This window comes from Condylura cristata, unplaced genomic scaffold (assembly GCF_000260355.1).
Source record: "Condylura cristata isolate star-nosed mole 26May11 unplaced genomic scaffold, ConCri1.0 scaffold00001, whole genome shotgun sequence".
NCBI classification, from domain to species: Eukaryota; Metazoa; Chordata; class Mammalia; order Eulipotyphla; family Talpidae; genus Condylura; species Condylura cristata.
This window is the reverse complement of record NW_004567102.1, coordinates 51,643,783-51,661,456: the sequence shown is the minus strand read 5'-3', so window position 1 is coordinate 51,661,456 and position 17,674 is coordinate 51,643,783. Positions and strand designations below refer to the sequence as shown.

Here is a 17,674-nt window from a genome sequence, read left to right as displayed (position 1 = left end):
AAAGAAGCAAGACTTATAAAAATAAATGTTAATGTGTGACCATGGCGGACAAAGTTCCTGAAATTTTCAGTGTGCCAACATTAGGCATCTGCAGTGCACATGTTTTTCTTATGAATGGAAATGCTGAAGATAAAGAGGAGGGGTGCCCTAAGAACACAGGGCCTCACCTGCTTCTGGTTCCTGTCTGCTCAGGTCAGAGCTGCCCGGACAGGAGAAGGACCTCGTGCGCCTCTCTCCCTGGTCCCTAGAAGGAAGAGAAGGCACAGCACTCAGCACAAACACCAAGGCATCTCTCTTTCTCAACATGCAGTTTCTGGAGAAGCCACACAGAACTGTGTATAAAATGGGATCTGGTGCTCCATCTCCCCTTTTAATCAATATCTGATCTCCAAAATTTCTCTGTTTAGAACAAGCAAGACTGACTTTCTAGTATGAAATATAGGTACTAGAAGCAAGAAAAAGAAGCCAAAGTTTACTTTGCAAACTAGAACATGGGTTAAGGATATCCACCACAAGAGGTCACTATTACAATGAGAAAGGACGCCCATTGCCGAGTCACAGTCTAGCGTTTGAACAGACCAAAGGGACCTGTCTCTCTCTCTCTAACCCGATGATTCCCGAATTGAACGTACCAGCTTCAAATCTGGAAGCTGGGTCTCATAATTTCCAATCCAGCGCTTTTTCTACAAAATCATAGTGTGTCCTGTTTCCATTTAAAAATTAAATGTATATCCTCTGAAAATTTGTTTTCTGAAGTATTTGAAATGTTATAAAACTGAAGATAAATTCAAACAGTTACCAGATGACAAATATTTACATTCCAAATAAAAAAGTCGTGGGAGACTAATAGAAGAATTATATGCCTTTTTAAAAAATAGAGGTTATCTTTAACGTAGAGACCATTTACAACTTCTCTTTAAATAGAGCTGGTACTTAAAAGTACTTAAAATATCTGTATAAAATTACAAAACACTGAGAAAATAATACTGCAACTTTTATAACAAATTTTCATTTTTGCCACCAAATACAAAATTTGCTCCAAAAACCACGAAGAATGTCCAGACACGCTCAGCCAGGGTCACCTCTGACCCCAGTGACTGGTCAGTTATGATTCTTAGCTTTTGGCTTTTACTTCTGCCCTAAGGATTAGCTTCTCCAAATGTCATCTTTTTATAAACATGTCTTTTAAAAAAACCAACACTTGAATTAACACTTCTTTTTACCGTACAATAAAGAGCAAGCTAATATTCCAAAAGTAATATAATTATTTAATACTATGAAACATCAATGACTTTATTTTTAGAGTAAAATCATAGATCTGTTAGTCAGATGTCACTGGCCAATAAAAGAAGAGTGAGATAGATGCTTTTTGTCAACACTCTCCATAGCTTCAAATAGAGCAGGTCATAAAGAAAATAGACATGGCCCTCCCTGGTGGCACAGCAGGTTAAAGCACTGCACTGAGAAGCTAAAGCCACTTCCGCATGAGTTCAATACCCCGGAGGTGACCACATGGTGTAGCAGACCTCTCCTGACCCGCCCGCTGCTCCCCTCAGCAGTGTACTTCATCGATCTGCCTGTTCTGCTCCCCACTCTGTCTCTGGTGAAGCTTCTCACCGCCCCGAGCCTCTGGCCTGTACCCCAGTTCTGTATGCATAAATAAATATATCTTTAAAAAAAAGAAAATAGACATAAAGAAAATCTACCCTATGAAGGTATAAAATACTGAAAGTTCATCAGGTTATGAAACCCCATCTGAATCACTCTAACAAATTCAATAAAGTTAGAGAACAAGGGCCCTCCCTGGTGGCTCAACGGATTAAAGCACAGCACAAGAAGCTCTCCACAACCACTTCAGCATGAGTTCGATCCCCAGGATCCCCAACCTTGGAGGTAACCCACATGGTGCAGCAGACCTCTCCCAACCTGCCCGCTGCTCCCCTCAGCAGTGTATTTCAGGCCATCTGCCTGTTCTGCCCCCCACTCTGTCTCTAGTGAATCCTCTCACCCTCCACACCTCTGGCCTGTACCCAGTTCTGTAATCATAAATAAATAAATCTTAAAAAAAAAAGAGAGAGAACAAAATGGACAAGGACTTCCTTCACTATTGTCTTGTAACTACTGATATTAAGCAAGATACTTTCAACTAATGACCTTCCAAGGTCACTGGCCCACCCTCCCTGGTGAAGTCATGGCCAATGATGAGGTTGCCTCCTTAAATATCACATTCATATATCCCCACCTCTGGGGGAGAAGCGAGTGAAGGGGGCTTCCTAGCACATATGACGATGCTGGGTGCTACTGGTTCTCAAGAGCACAGAATTGGGACTAATGTTCTCTGTGATCCATGCGGTACAGTGGTGAGTGTGCAGACCCTGGGCCCAAGTCTCAGCCACGTGACCTTGGGAAAAATGCTTTAACTTCTTGACCTTGGCCTTGACCTATCTCCAAATAAGGCCGATGCTTCCATTCAGTACAGAGATTGCTGTATTTGGGAGTTTAGTAAGTTGTCAACCTTTTCTCTCTTCCATTCTCAGTCAGCAGGCATCCACCTGACCAGTGCAGTGCTGGATATTATCGTGACAAGACACATGCAAGGTGTGGCCTTGGATCTAAAATTTACTTTGAGGAACTTAGGATACTTTTTAAAATGGGAAATTAGAACAGTCTCTAATCAGTACTAGAAATGTGAAATTCAGCAGGGCACTAGAATAAAGGGATGCTGAGGAGGAAGTGATTACTGCAAGGGAGAAGTGAGCCACACAACAGGCCCAAGAAAATTAAAGTTGAACCAGCAAATAACACTGTTCTCAGGAAGGGAGTAAAGGCATGAAGAAAAGAGCCCACAAACAGCAAGATGGGGCTGGGCTCCTCCTAGGGTGACTGGGGAGAGCTGCCAGGATTGATTCTGGCTGAATCAATGGACCCAGTTTGATGGGCCATAAGGAACCGTCATTGGTTCTTATACAAGGAATGAGATTTGAATTACAGTGACAAGAGTGGTTAGAGACTTGGAGATACGTAACAAGGACTAATCCTCTGAAGGGGGCAGTGAGCCTGGAGAAGATCAAGAAGTCCTCTAAATGACAAGTTGATAGGATCAGTAAGTGATTTTCAGGCAGGAGAAGGAAAGAAGGTAGACCTGGGGAGCCAGGCAGTGAGGCTGCCATCAACAGAAAAGGGGAGGTTAGGGCACAGAGCCCTTTGAGGGATCAAGCAAGTCTGGTTTTGGTGGCCATGTTGAGTTAATGATGAGAAATGGATCATTGGCAAAGGAGAGGTGGAAATCAGGATGAAAACTGTTTAAGATCAAAGTCAGCCTCCCTGGTGGCACAACTGGTTAGGATGCAGCACTGCAAGCTGGCCACAGCTACTTTAGTAGGAGTTTGATCCCCACCATGGAGGTGACCCACATGGTGCTGCAGACATCTCCTGACACTCCCGCTGCTCCCCTCAGCAGTGTACTTCCTTGATCTGCCTGTTCTGCTCCCCACTCTGTCTCTGGTGAATCCTCTCACCGCCCCTGTACCTCTGGCCTTTACTCCAGTTCTGTATGCATAAATGAATGAATGGATGAAGATCAAAGTCATATGCAGGGGCTGGAGTCACCAGAAAAACAGGTCAAAGATCAGGTGCTAGGACAAGGCTGTGTCAGACACTCGGGTTCCAAGACAGATGGGAAAAGCAGCCCAGAGGAGTAGAAACAGAATGTGCTCTTGTGCAGTCCAAGCATGCTGGGCTTGTCAAGCAAGCAGGCACAAGAACAGGTCAAGAAGGCGAGGGCTGAGGAAGAACTGCTTGTCTGGCCAGGGAGAGTTTAACTGGACTACTATGGGACAGGTCAGCTGAAGTCCTGCAGTACAAATGAGGACGGCAGCATCGAGAAAATGCTGAAGAAGAGAGGACAGATGGCTTTATAGCTAATGGGAAATCTGTGTCCTGGTAACTTCTATCCATTGGTCTTAGTTCTGTAACCCACAGCCACTGAAACATATCTTTATCTTTCTTCTTCCTCCTAATGATCCTTGAAATACTTAACTACGTCTTGTTTATCACTTAAAATCATCTCCTGTGGTTAAAACTCCATGGTTTTAGCACTTGTGACCTCAGGTAAGTTATTTGCTAGAGCTTGGTGTCCTTATCTGCATGTCAGAGGCAATAGTATCTCTCATGTAAGTGGTTGTGAGGATTACATGGCATAATGTATAAGTGCTTAGTCACCGGTTCTCCATTATTCTGGCTGTCAGCACTGATGTCAATCACAAATGTCTGCCTTCCCTTTCACTATTCCTCATGTGATACAGTTTCAAATGTCTTCCTCAGCCTGTTCTGCTACGAGTGTCAGTTTGTCTGGGTCCACTTTAAAGTCTGAAACCTAGAACTGAGCTAAAAGTATGAGCTAAAGAACAAAGAGGAGATGGTCTAGAGAGTATAGCCTGAAACCGCATGGGTGGTTTTGGTTCACAACAGTGCTGGTTAACTTTTGCCTCTTCTCACTCATGTAGCGAAGGCAGATTGCTCCATCCATGGTGGATTCATTCTTATTAAATTTCACAGTAATATATTTAGCAGAGGGTTCCTGCCTATCATATGTTTTTATGTCTTGATTCCGTCATCCAGTATAATTGTTCTTCTTCCTAGCTTCCTGTTCCCTGTTATTAAACATCACAATTACATTTTTTACAATGATTTTTGATGTATCCAATATAAAGTGACTCCAGAAATTATTCCTTAAAGCACTTCTGTGAAATTCTTCTTGAGGCAGCATAACACTCTGTCTTACTAAGATATCTTCATCTACGAATAACAAAAGCCTAATGCTAACAAACAAACAAATGGAATTTATTGGCTCATTGAAAGGCGAACTCTAGGGTGGGTTGTAGTTGGGGTGTGATCAGGGCTCTGGCTCCATCCTTCGACATATCTCTGAGCGCTGACCATCCTTCAGGTCCATCAGCAATCAGGTTGGAGAAAGGGGAAAAGCAAGCTGGGTCCGGCATTCCCAGGCCTCTCTTCTGCAGCCCACACGCTGTGAAGCAAAAGCAAAACCTTCCCTTCGCCATCATTGACAAGAGTCCTGTATTGTACTATGAACCACCAAGAAGCAAGTTCTGTAGCCAACACAGTGCCACTCAGGCTTGCTGTTCTCTATCCTGGCCTTGGTCCCGTGGAAGAAGTAGATGCGACATACATGGCCAGATATATACCAAAGAAATAACAGCGTATTGCTTCTAAAATTCACATTTTGCTGTAATTCTGAGAGTTTTTCCAACTGTTATGATGTGTTTTATTCAGGGATCAGCAAACCTTTTAAAGAGTCAAATAGTAAATATTTCACACTTTGTGGGCCAAATGGCAAAACTGAGGCTGTTATGTAGGTGCTTTTGTAACCATTTAAAATGCAATGGTTTAAAAATGCATAAACCACTCTTAGCTCAAGGCTGTAAAGACCAAACTAAACAAAACAGGTGGCTGGCTTGATCTGCCTTCAAACTGGTTTCTAGACTCTTGCTTCAGAGAGAAGCTAAATAACTAAAAAGATATCAGAAAGTAGACTAAATAGGAGGATTTGGAATGAGAAAAAAAGAAAAGCAGAGTTATTTCCATTTGGGAAAAAAAATTACAGGTAAGAAAATAGAAAAGGCTTTCTTAGAGGATGCTTATGATAAAAAGAAAACCCAGCAAATGTTGAGCTAAACTTTTCCTTTCACTAAGAAAAATGACACTTTAGTGTAGAATGAGACTCAAGTTGTAAAGATTCAAGCCAGGTGGTAAAAAATTGAGGCTTTGGCACCACACAGTCTTTGTCACAACTATTACCTTGTGTTGCTATAGTGAGACAGCAGCATACAAACACAATGAAACTGAAAGAATGAGTCAAGGAACGTTCATAAGGTCAACAATCTAAAAAAGGCCTCCATGGTATCTAGAGCACTGGATTGTGGTCCCAAGTTAAAGCATACATATATGTATTTTTATGTCTATTACCTCTATGCACATACACAAATACATAAAAATTATACAAATAATTTTAGTACCTTTTCAATCATCACATACTGGTTATGATTCAATTTCCCTATGTGTAAACTGGTTAGACAAGGCTTCCTGGCTGACAATGTCAGTTTGATTTAAGCTCCGTACCCTTAAAGATCCACAATTTCACGCTTCCCTCTAACCTTCCAGGCTCGTTTCAAGGCACTTCAGGTGCAAAACCTTTGGAACTTTTCACTGCTGCAGCTTTTCACTGCTTCAACAAAAGGGGTATGGCTGCCCCTGCCTGAGTGTGTCCCTTTGGAAACTGATGCCTGCAGGTACCCAGCCTCTGTCTCCCAGCCCTAATGTCCTAGCAGGGTGCCCCCGCTCACACACCAGCCTTCCCACCGGAACTGTGGGAGCTGCTTCCCTCTTCTCCTCTGTCCCCATTCTCCCTTCTCCAATCATGTTCACACTGCTGTCAGGGTTCATGTCCTCTACTGCAAACCTTTCAGTGGCTCCAGATAGTCTAAAGCTTCAGACTATGTTCCCCCATGCCAGGCCATCCGCCTTGGTTTGAATCTGCCACCGCATCAAGTCGCAACTACATCCTTTAGCAAAGAACACAGTAGGCTTCCACCCTATTGAAAATCAATCTCTGAGAGGTGCTACACATGCCATATGTCCCAGGAACCTTTGCAGAACAGGTGCTCTCATCTCTAACTTTGCAGGACCTTAATCTTTAAGGGTTCCTTTCCTTCCTCCAGCAACAGAGTCATCACTCAACCATGCTTCTAAGACTTGTGTGCGCATTCAAATTACCTGTGAATCTTCTAACAATGCAGACTCTAACAGGTATGGGGAGGGTCCTGAGACTGCATTCCTGACAAGCTCCCAGGTGATGCTGATGCTGCTATTCCCGAACCATCAGGGCGCAAGCCTGACACGTTTGTAAGCAGCTCTCAGATGAGCCCACTGCTCTCCCTCCTGACCTCCCAGCCCTGGGTTTTGTTTACCATGAAATGCTTATCAAATCAAAACTGTAAATATAGTGGGACTCTGCAAAATCAGTCTGGCCGATGTTTGTATTTTGCAAATAGAAAGTTTCTGAGCTGCAGTACCTTTAATTTCTTGAAAGAATAATGACCTCATTAATTTTGAAAAATGATACATTTATTATCTTTTGTGGCCAGACAAGTACAATGTTTTTTAAAAAAATCATCCAAGATCCCACCACCAGGAAATAAATATTGTAATAAGTGGTAAACATCATTCCAGACATAGTTTGCAAATATACAGATGAAAAGATAGGATAATGAAAGAACAGAAGGGTGACTTGGAAGGCGGGTGGGTATGTATACACGTAAATGGGATACTATACACGTTACTGTTATCAAAAAGTATTAAATATAAATTTTACTTGAATTTAACAGAGAAACAAACTGAGGTGAAACTGAAGGAATTGTAGAACTTCAGATGAATGGGTCTTCACAAGAGATAATTAGTTTCTAAAAGATCTCGCTGAAGTTAAGAAAAAAATAATAAAACATTAGGATGCTGAAATTATCCTTTTTAAACTATATATTTCAGTTTCAGACTGTAGCTACTGACTAATCTATTTCCCATTACAAAGTGAAGTAATTAGTACTCATACTGGCGTCTAGTACCAGTTTTGGCTATTTTTATCACTATTACATTGTCAAGGTTTCTATTCCACAACCATCATTTTCAGAATTGCTTAGTTTTAAGTCAATATGAAAACAAATACTCACCACTAGTTTTTAAACTGTAGTTTCTTCATTTCTGTATTTTGATTTCTGACTCATCATTTTGTTGTCGATGAGTTTTCTAGAAAGTGTATATATATTCCCAAATTCATTCATACTTGAAAATGTCTGCTTGTTGCCTTTTTACTGAAGGACAGCTTGGCTGTTATCCCCCTATGCTTCAGACTTCATAGACTTTTCTATTCGGCCTGGAGGACCACAGGCTAAGTTCTTCCATTTATCCACCCAAATGGCAATTACTACTTGGCTGTGGACCATACATGGGTTGTGTTCTAGTGCTGAGTGTAGTGGACATGTTTCAGCATGGCTTATTCCGCATCATATTTTGTTTGGACATGATGCGTCCATTTTAGCTTCAGATTCAGAAAGTTGTCTTCTATTCTGTCCTCATGTTTTTCGTGACCCTTTTGCTCTTATCTCTTCCATTCTCAGTGGATGGCTGGGAATACTAAAGGAGTGAATCTGGGTAGATCACATGGAAGAGTGTCTGGCACTTACTCAGTTCAAAGAAAGATAGTACTAGAAAAGAGGTAGAAGAGGAGAAGGATTTACTCTCCTCCTCCACCTCCTGTGCTTCCCCCTCTCAATCCTGGAGTGAGATTTCTAGGACTTGGCTGGGTGGAGATTGCCTGTTCCTTTGTTTTGTTTCTCTATATTCCACATGAGTGAAATCATCCGGCTTTTGTCTTTCTCCTTCTGACTTATTTAGCACAATCTTTTTTTTTCTATTTTATAAAGAACAATCACATTGTAATTTCTCTGGCACCATAAAAAATAGCTTCAACTCTTTGCTTGTTTTTGGAGGGTCATTCCTTTTGTGCTTCATTGTCTTCACCTGTGTTATTTCCTTTACCTAGTTATGCGCCAGCCCCATGGAAGCACGCTTGTTCCAATGTTCTGTATCTTTAGGCAGAGACATTTATTTAAATGAAAATAAATGAATGAATGAAAAGGATCCAGAGAAGGAGAGATCCCAGGGATTCTATAGTTCCAACTTTAGTTTTCCTGAGCATCCACTCACCAAATCTGTTTTTTCTGTCCACATGAAGCATATGCCCTCACTGTGGACAGCAGGTGTGGTGACCTACAGGAGGCATCGCCACTTGTCAGGCTCCTGGACTTCTAATCCTGCAAATTGCTTCTCCCACCTGTGCTACCTGGCTCTCAGGAAAGGAGGAGCATGTCACCCTGGACGCCATTCCCCAATCACTTTGCCATGTGACTCTTGAATGGGGTCTTCATTTCTCCTGTGGCCTGCCCACATCCTTAGGTCTTGTCTCTTTGAAAAGGTGATTTGACAGACCTTTCTGAACTAACAGGTTTTGCTTTCATGAAATCTGTGTCTTGCTTAAGGTGTGTGGCAGTAAGTTTGCTCTCAAATCACCCCTTGTTTTTATCTATTTTTCACAGAGTCTGGAACAGTAAACTAGATTCTTTTGGTTATAATATGAACTGTGACAAAAGCCTAATGTAATATACCATTAGATGTCCCTGTCAAATATATGTATGTACTTATGCAGGAAAGAAGACAGAAATAAAAGAAAGGTGAGAAGAAGAGAAAGGAAGGAAGAGCAAAAAAAAAAAAAAAAAAAAGCAATCCATACCATGCATGGATGCAGACCTCAGGCACAGCTGGATCCAGAGGTTTATATATCATTCTCGATCTTGGTCACTAACCCCAGTCATTGGCCCTGTTTGCTTATATACTTCCCTGGCAGGGTGACTCTCCACAAGGCAAAGAAATGGCTACTATTAGCTCCTCCAGATCTTGTGAACTTGGACGCAGAACGCTATCCCCCAATGCTCTGGCAAAAGTCCCAAGGAGAAGTTCAAGAGGCCTGGTTTGGAACATGTGCCTGCCACTGAGCCAACTGCTGTGGCAGGTGGATTGGAAAACTCTGATCAGTCAGCCCTCGGTCAAACAACCCCTTGGGGAGAGGGTCAGGGGAGAAAGTCAGCCCTCCTTCAAATATGTACTGATCATGGCTTACTGTACAATTGAAAAGGACTTACATACTACAAGGTAGCATGCTAGGTAGGGAAGAAAGAAAAAAAAAACCCACCTCTATAACCTCAATTCAGTCATTAATGTCTGCTAGCTTATTTTGCTTAGTCATTCCATCCACTTAGCTTCCTTATATTCCCTATATATGTGAAGTCATCCAATACTTTTGGCTGATATTGCTTTGCATAATCCCTTAAAGGTCCTTCCATCTTGCTGCAAATGGCAAAATTTCATCATTTCTTAGAGTTGATTGGTATTCCCTTATGTGGATATATTGTGTCTTCTTAATCCAGTGGGCATTCAAATTACTTCCACAGCTTAGCTATTATAAATAATGCCACAATAAGCACTGTGGAACATACGATTTTTCAAATGGACAGTTTTGTGTTCTTTGGACAGATACCCAGAAGTGGGATTGCTAAACTGTACAGTCTTTCCATTTTTTAGTTTTTTAATTTTATTTCTTTCTTTATTTTTTTGAAGACTTTTTTTGAGTTGCAGATTTATTTATTTATTTTTTACATCATTCTTCACTTTGTGCATTTCCCCCCATTTTTAGTTTTTTAAAGAAAGATCCAGACTGCTTTCAAAAATGGCTACACTATTTTACATTTCTATCATTGGGTTGCTGCAGAATGTCTTTACTTTTCCATCTTTAACCAGAAATCCTCTTTTGACTGTTTTTTAACCCAGCGTAGTACTGGCACATGAAGCTTACAAATAAGGCTTTCAATCCTTCTTATTGCTTCCATTCCTTATAGTAAGGGCTGGGAGGAGAGGGTGATGAAGTGGCATGGTTACTTCCATTTCACAGAATAAAAAACTGAGCCTTTGAAAATGTTGACACTTCTCAAAGATTGTGTATCTAATGCAATGGGCTGAGAAAAAGACCAAACCTAAATCTATGTATTTTAAATGTATGTATTCTGGCTCTATAATTGACTACTCTTGGACTTTCTTCCTAAAGATCACATTTCCAAGCCACAATGCAATATTTGTTTTTTGTTTTTTGTTTTTTTTTTTTTTTGCAGAAAGCCTTAGAAGGATTTTAAGCAGATACATAAAGGGATTCATCAACTTGAGCCACTGGATGGAGGGATGGAGATTAAAAACACATACATATTTTAATGGAAGCTGTTTTCAATCCATATGGTAACATTAAGAGAAAACAGAGTGCTGCTAAGGAGCAGAGCTGCCAAACCTTTAATAAACCCTTAAGTGGACACAGTGACTGTTACAACTGGCACACATTTGGAAGATGTTCCTCTGATAAGTGCTTCAGAATGTGTTATCTTTTGGAAAGTTACATAGTTCCTCCCTCCCCCAAGATCGTGTTGGCAATATCTTGCTCAGCAAGTTCTTTTCCCACCATAAGCCGCACAGACTTAACCTCCCGTCCATCCTATGTCTGAGCTACCCATATTCTAAAGGACTGGCCTACCAATGAGTGTGGCTTCACTGAACTCAACTACAGTGATGTGGCACTTGACAGGCATTCAGCCAACGACGGAACATGCATGATGGTTGCCCCTAGCCTGCACCATCTAGCCTAGCTGTAACACACTACATCACCCAGGTTTGCATAATGGCACTATGATGTTCACACAATGGCAAAAACTGCCCAACGACACTTTCCTCAGAATGTTTTGAGGTGACTCCTGCCTGTGCTTTTCGTATCCAGGCAGGGAGGCACTCCATGTTGACTTGGCTGCTCTCCCACAACACAGCATGTGGGGGAGCATGTCCCCACTTCCTCTGTCCCCTTCACACAATCTCCCTCTCATGCCTTTGTCATTCCATGCCTTCCTCTTTTCTAGTCATGCGTTCCCCTGCCTGCCAGCTCATGACAAGTCCTCCCTTTCCACTTTATGGGCTAAAGATGAAAAAAAAAAAGTTAATTAAGGGTAGGGCTTCAGCATCAAAACTGGGAATATGCAACTGCATAGCAAAGATCATTTCTTGGAATTCTTCACTTCATGTTTACAAGAAACAATTATCAAGTGTCCCAGACTGATTCACAAATATAATTAATGAAAGACTTGCTAATAGTTTCCATTTTCTGTTTTGTTTTAATCCTACTGTATAAACTTCTATTTTCTGGCACCACTTCAACAAAATCCCATCCAGTGGTTAAAGGAGGTAAAGATTCACACTGCAAAAATGTTATTGGGAGTCAGACTTGCCACGGTGTATTGCAAACCCAACTCAGACAGGATCATTAGACAATACAAAAGCTGTCCTAACAAAACAAAGAGAAAACAATTAGTGTAGCTGCCAATGCCTCGTAATTCCGTAATTCCGGACAGTCAGAAGTGCCTCCAATCCCTAATTGATTTCTCCTTTGCTGTTTATGGGATAAAACATGTAACTAGAAATACCTTTGCTGTCCCAGACTAAGGAAGACATAATGAGCTCTGGTTTGCCAGACTATTTTGCAACCTCTGAAGGTCTGCAAAAAAATAAATAAATATGACAGCTCTAGTCTCTGGTTTTTCCTAGTCAACTTTAATTACGGTAAGGATGGGTGCAGCAAGATAAATGTTTCCTTTTCACTTCAGTGCTGAGAGAAACACCCGCTCTCCTGCTGCCTTTTATGTTTAAGCTCTGAGGTCCGCAGCCCTATTCTTATTCACCAACTGGAAAAGATCTGTTGTAGTGGCCAGTTTGATGTTTTGTGCTCAACTCCCAAGGTCCCAATTTGAAGCAGTTCTCTTCCACTTAAGGAGACATTGCATTTTTCCTTTAATTTGAAAAATGTTCTGAATGCAAAGTGACTCTAGAAGGACCGGGAGATTGCCTAATATAAATTCTGCGTGTGCGACACTTTTCAGGCTGTGTTAACAGACAAGGTCAGTTCAGCTAAACTCCAGAGCTGCCAAGTAGTCAGTTCGGGGGAGAAGTTTTCAGCATGCTCCATGGGTACAAGCCAAAGTCCGACTCAAGATCTAAAGTGAGGGTAACAAGTACTTGGTCTTAAAATGGCCCTTGGAATTTAATCTTGTTAAGGCAAATTCATACTGGCAGTTATCCATAATGACCAAATGGAAACTTGTAGAAAAATATCCTTGACTGAGTGACCCTGTCCAGCCCAAGACCTCTGCCTTCTTGGTATTACCACTGGCTGGGACTGGAAAACAGGGTCCACTCTCCCTGCACCACCCCTTGCCCTGGCCCACTGTTGTTGGTATTGAGGGCTTCTTGAAGAAAGCACCAGGGGAAGAATTCATGTGGTCCACAGAAATGAACATTTCTTGACAGATCCATAAAGTAGTGGGAAGCCCTATCTAGGAAAACGGGATAAACTAAAGTAATTCCTAATCATTCACATTAGTACAGGAATATCATCGATAACAGAAAATCATAGAATTTTCCTGTTTTATCTACTAGTCTGCAAAGTGAATATTTCAACTCAAATTTCTATTGGGAAATAAAGTTAATTCAGTGTCCAATCTTTTGTGAAGTTAACAACAGTGAACTAACCCAAAGAAAGGTAACTTGTGATTCCAAGCCAGACAGGAACCCTCCCCCGCCAAATCAAACACACTCATGCAATGACCAGCCTCACTCAAGGGTGGGCTGCAGCTGTCCATCAAAAGCACGGACTTAATTCTGACAGTCCTAGCAAAGCAGCAGTTTGGCAGGTAGGAATAAACATTTTCCTGAGAACTAAGCAGGGGTAATGCGATTGCAACTCCATTAGCTATGCTCCACTATGCATCATTAACTTAAAACTTGTTTGTAAAAGGGGCAGGTGATCCACATAAGAACTACCGATAGACGACATAGTATCCTGAGCAGAAAATGAAATAAAAAAATACTGACCCTCCACTTCTGAGGTGAGATGGCAAGGATGTTGCTCCTCTGAGCATTTCTCGTTCCTTGAGTTCACTGAAGCTGCCATCATAAGTTAGCTGTAGTGGGTGACTCTTCAAGCAGCCAGTGGCATGTGGTTCCTTTAAGTAAATCCCATTTACTATCACCATGGAGTCCCCCATCATCACTGTATCTTTGGGTTCCACTGTCTTCTTTGCTGTAATAACCAAGGAAATGTTTGGTCAAAGCATTTAATTTAGGAATCATAATCTTTCAGTACTCTTTTCAGCCTAAGAACTTATATACATTTGAAAATTATGTTTCTGATTATCAAGTCTGAGAGTCTATGGCCAAAACCTCCCAGAACTATATACAAGGCCTCCCATAATTTGGGGCTCAGCATCATAAACTCAGTAGGGAAAGATGACTCGGATCTTAAGTTTATTATCTTAGCTTTATCTAAAGGCAAACACTCACATTTAGGTTTTAGACCTCTCTTGGAACCTTAACAACAGTGAACTGACCCAAAGGGTGGGTCTACACAAATGACCCCTCTTCTTGAATTTGAGTATGCCGGTAATTTTTCAGTCAAAAAAATACCTGTTGAGACGTTTACCAATGTCAGGCACTGTCCTAGTGCATCAGTGACAAAACAAAGATCCCTGACTGATAGGAATTATATTCTATGGTTACAAACAGAAAGTAAAAAAAAAAAAAGAGGTATATAGTATAATAAGGCTTTGAAAACAACACAAAAACAGAACAGCGGCAATGCACAAAGGAAATAGGAATGAGGGTAGGTGGGTGGCAAGGTCGAGTAGGGTGGGGTGCTGAGCAAGCCCTCAGTGGGGTGAGGCGTCTAGCAGCGGGTGACAAGGGACAGTATTTCCAGCAGAAGGAACAGTTGGTGCAGTCGTCCTAAGGCAGGAGTGTGCCTGGTGTGTGCAAGAAGCCGCAGAAGTGTAGTGGTGAGGGGAGGAGAGGAGAAGAGAGGAGGGGGAGGGAGGAGAGGGGGAGAAGTCTGTACTGGTACCGATGACAATGACACAGGGGCTTCTAAAGAGGAATGGGTCAAACTCAAGCAGTCTCCATTGGATTCTCGAACTTGCAATCTATTGTTCTGTATCAGCATCAAGATGAATGTGCACACAATGCTGTACCTCACTCTAGTCTAACATAAAATATTTGCCAAGGGAGAATGAGTTTCATACAGAAAAATACTATTTTGCAAGCTCCTCCAACTCAGGGCTCTCTGATTGCACCGGAACCAAAACACAAGGAAATAATCACCAACAAAGCCACCCATCTCCTCTAAACAAGCTATCGGCTTTCCAAACGCTGACTTTTAAAGCTGAAAGAACCTTAGAGATGGCGAGTCTAACTTCATGTTTGCTGTTTTATTCTTTTCCCCTTCATTGTTTTAGATGAGAAATTGAGAACCCGAAAGATTAAGTGACCAGTCCGAGACCAGACAGAGCATGTGCAGGGAGAGCCTGGCTCATGTGGTGGAAAGTTCATGGCTTTTGCTCCCGACCGACTTGGGCTCAAGCAGAGGCTCCCAGAACAGCAGCGATGAGATGTGGCCAGGCCACTCTGCTCTTCTCTCACCTCGCGCAGGCACACCTCCTCTAGTCTAACCCCCTGCCTCCCGCCCCTAGGACATGCTGAGAATTAAGAGATAAGTGGTGCTAGCATGCACACTCAACACCCAGTCATTGTGCTAAGGCGGGTCATGCATGAGGCTTGAAAGAGCAGGATACATATAGGGAACTGGAAGGAGATCCACGTTGCTGGTGCCTAGATTTTAAGTGGTGTGGGTGAGGGCAGCGAAGGGGAGAATGGGCAAAAGAGAGGGGAGAGAAAGGCCTAGAATATCAGACTGGTGGCTGTGCCTACCAAGCAGGGACTGTATTCCCTGGGCCAGAGGCCAGCAAACCAAACCACAGCCCCACCCAACAGGATCTGCCTCCTGCCTTTGTACATCTACCTGTTAAGAATGGATTTGAATTTTTAAGTGGTTGGGGGGGAGGGGGGAGGAATCCAGAGAAAAATATTTTATAACATGTAAAATTCAGGTTTCACTGGCCATAAATCAGTCTCTGGTTACTTTCCCACTACAGCAGCAGAATTGAGGAGGTTGAACAGAAACTATATGGCCCAGCAAGTCTAAGACACTTACTCTGGCCCTTTACAGAAAAAGTCTGCTGACTTCTGTGCTAGGTCAGTATTTCCCAAGCCGATTTCACAGTCAAGTAGATTGTGAAATACTGGATGGAATTAAAATTAAGCAGGTTTCTTTACCAGACAGACAGCTTTTCTGGGCCCCTGTGCTCTGTGAATGTAGAAGAGGGGCAGCAAGTGGGCACAATGATTTGCAGGCTGAACTCTTTTTCCAATGAAAAGCTATTAATAGTTTGCCAAAAGTGTTCCCGGGAACTCGGTTTGGCAAACACTCTTTTAGGCCCAGGGGGACCTCTGAAGGGTTTCAGCAAGATTTTTTTGTGTGTGTGTACCCTGACCTCTGACTCTTGTGGCATACACAGAAAATGATCATTTTTCATGGTGCATGGGGAAAAGGGGAGGAGGCCACAAGCTCACTGCTGTGTCTAGCTGGGATCCTGGATTCCCCAGGCACTGCTCACTGCTTTGAGGACTGAGGATCCTTGTGCTCCCCGCAGGGAACTGAGGGCAGAGCAAGACAGGAGAGCTGGAAGACCCAGACCAGGCAAGAGGTGACGAAGACCGTGAGACCGTGTTGGGAAAAGAGAACACAGGCCCAAGAGTTATCTGGGGAGCCCCTGGAGGCCTCCATGATGGCAGGGATGTCAGGGCTCTGGGAGGAGGTCAAGACTACACTGGTCTCTGACTTGAATAACTGGGGACACATTAGCAACAGTGTCCCCTCCAGCTAAACCCCTACTTGATCACACAGCAAGTAAGCTGTTAGCCTGGAAGGCTGACTACAGCACTTCCGTCACTTCCTTACATCAGGAATTTCCAAAGTGCCACCTTATCTTTAGTTCTGCCTGTGGCGATGACGGTCACAAATGACTTCACACCAAAGGAAGGGACTCGCCCTGTGTCTCCAAGCACAGCTGCCTTTACCACCTCAGTTACCTCACAGAAGGTACCTTTTCTAAACAAAAGAGACAATGAAATGTACCAGGGAGTTGCTGGTACAGATGACAATGATTTCAAAGCAGGCACAATAAAACTTAAATTCGTTTAATTGGGCGATGTGTTTTTTTTTTTAAAACGACAATGACTCTGACTGCCATTATGTCCCGAGTGCTGACACAGACCTCAGGGATGATGAGAATGGCGAAGTGGGGAAAATGCAAACAGGGTGGATAAAAGAACCGGAACAAAGACATGCTTCAGTGCAACTTGATGTGAGAATAGGGCCCTGGTGCCAAGGATGTGACACCTCGGCACCTCCCAGAGAACAAACCAGGGCGAGAAAAAACAAGCATGCCATGCTCGGGCCTGTTCCCCATGGCCTTGGCCCTGCGTGACCCCATGGCCTTGCTCTTTCTACCTCGCCCTTGGTTATCCACCAGACACTGATCTTCAGGCTCCCACTGAACCTGCTCCCATCTTAGGCCTATGGTCCCTTCAGCACGGGCACTTTCTTCACAGGTGTCTAGTGACCACCTCCTTATTACCGTCATTTCAGCTCAGATGCCTCTCCTCATGGACACCTTCTAGAGCAGCCTTGAGCTAAGGCAAATGCTTCATGCACAGTCATTCTCTATGCTGGTCTCTTGTTTCTCTTCACAGCACTTGTCAGAAGCCAGGTCCACTTACTTTGTTGATTTTTTTATGTATTATCTTCCTACCCTTTGAGTGCAGGATGTGGTCAGCCTACCACGGTGCCTGGAACTTACTAGGCATTCAACTGGCTGACTGACTGTTAGAAAAGATACACACTCGGGCATGGAGGTAAAGCAGCTGTACTGACTCTGTGCCTTTTCCTTTTTCTGTGATTCTACCTCTTCATCTATGTCAGGGACCACTAGGGGCCACAAGGACCAGAAAGGAAAATGAGTAGCTTGGGCTGGGAGGTGTGGGGAGCTGTGGTCACACCAGGGCTGGT

The 17,674-nt window shown here is 42.9% G+C and overlaps 1 protein-coding gene across 1 annotated transcript in view; it reads right to left on the bottom strand.

Annotated features, from left to right (window-relative positions):
• ARMC2 (armadillo repeat containing 2) overlaps positions 1–17,674 on the bottom strand; it is a 105,074-nt gene that overhangs the window by 67,612 nt on the left and 19,788 nt on the right. The window contains exons 5-6 of the mRNA XM_004673754.2: positions 13,588–13,795; positions 168–244 (exon numbers count right to left, since the gene is read on the bottom strand). Of these exons, the coding sequence (XP_004673811.1) occupies positions 168–244; positions 13,588–13,795 (285 nt within the window). The remainder of the gene's footprint in view (positions 1–167; positions 245–13,587; positions 13,796–17,674) is intronic.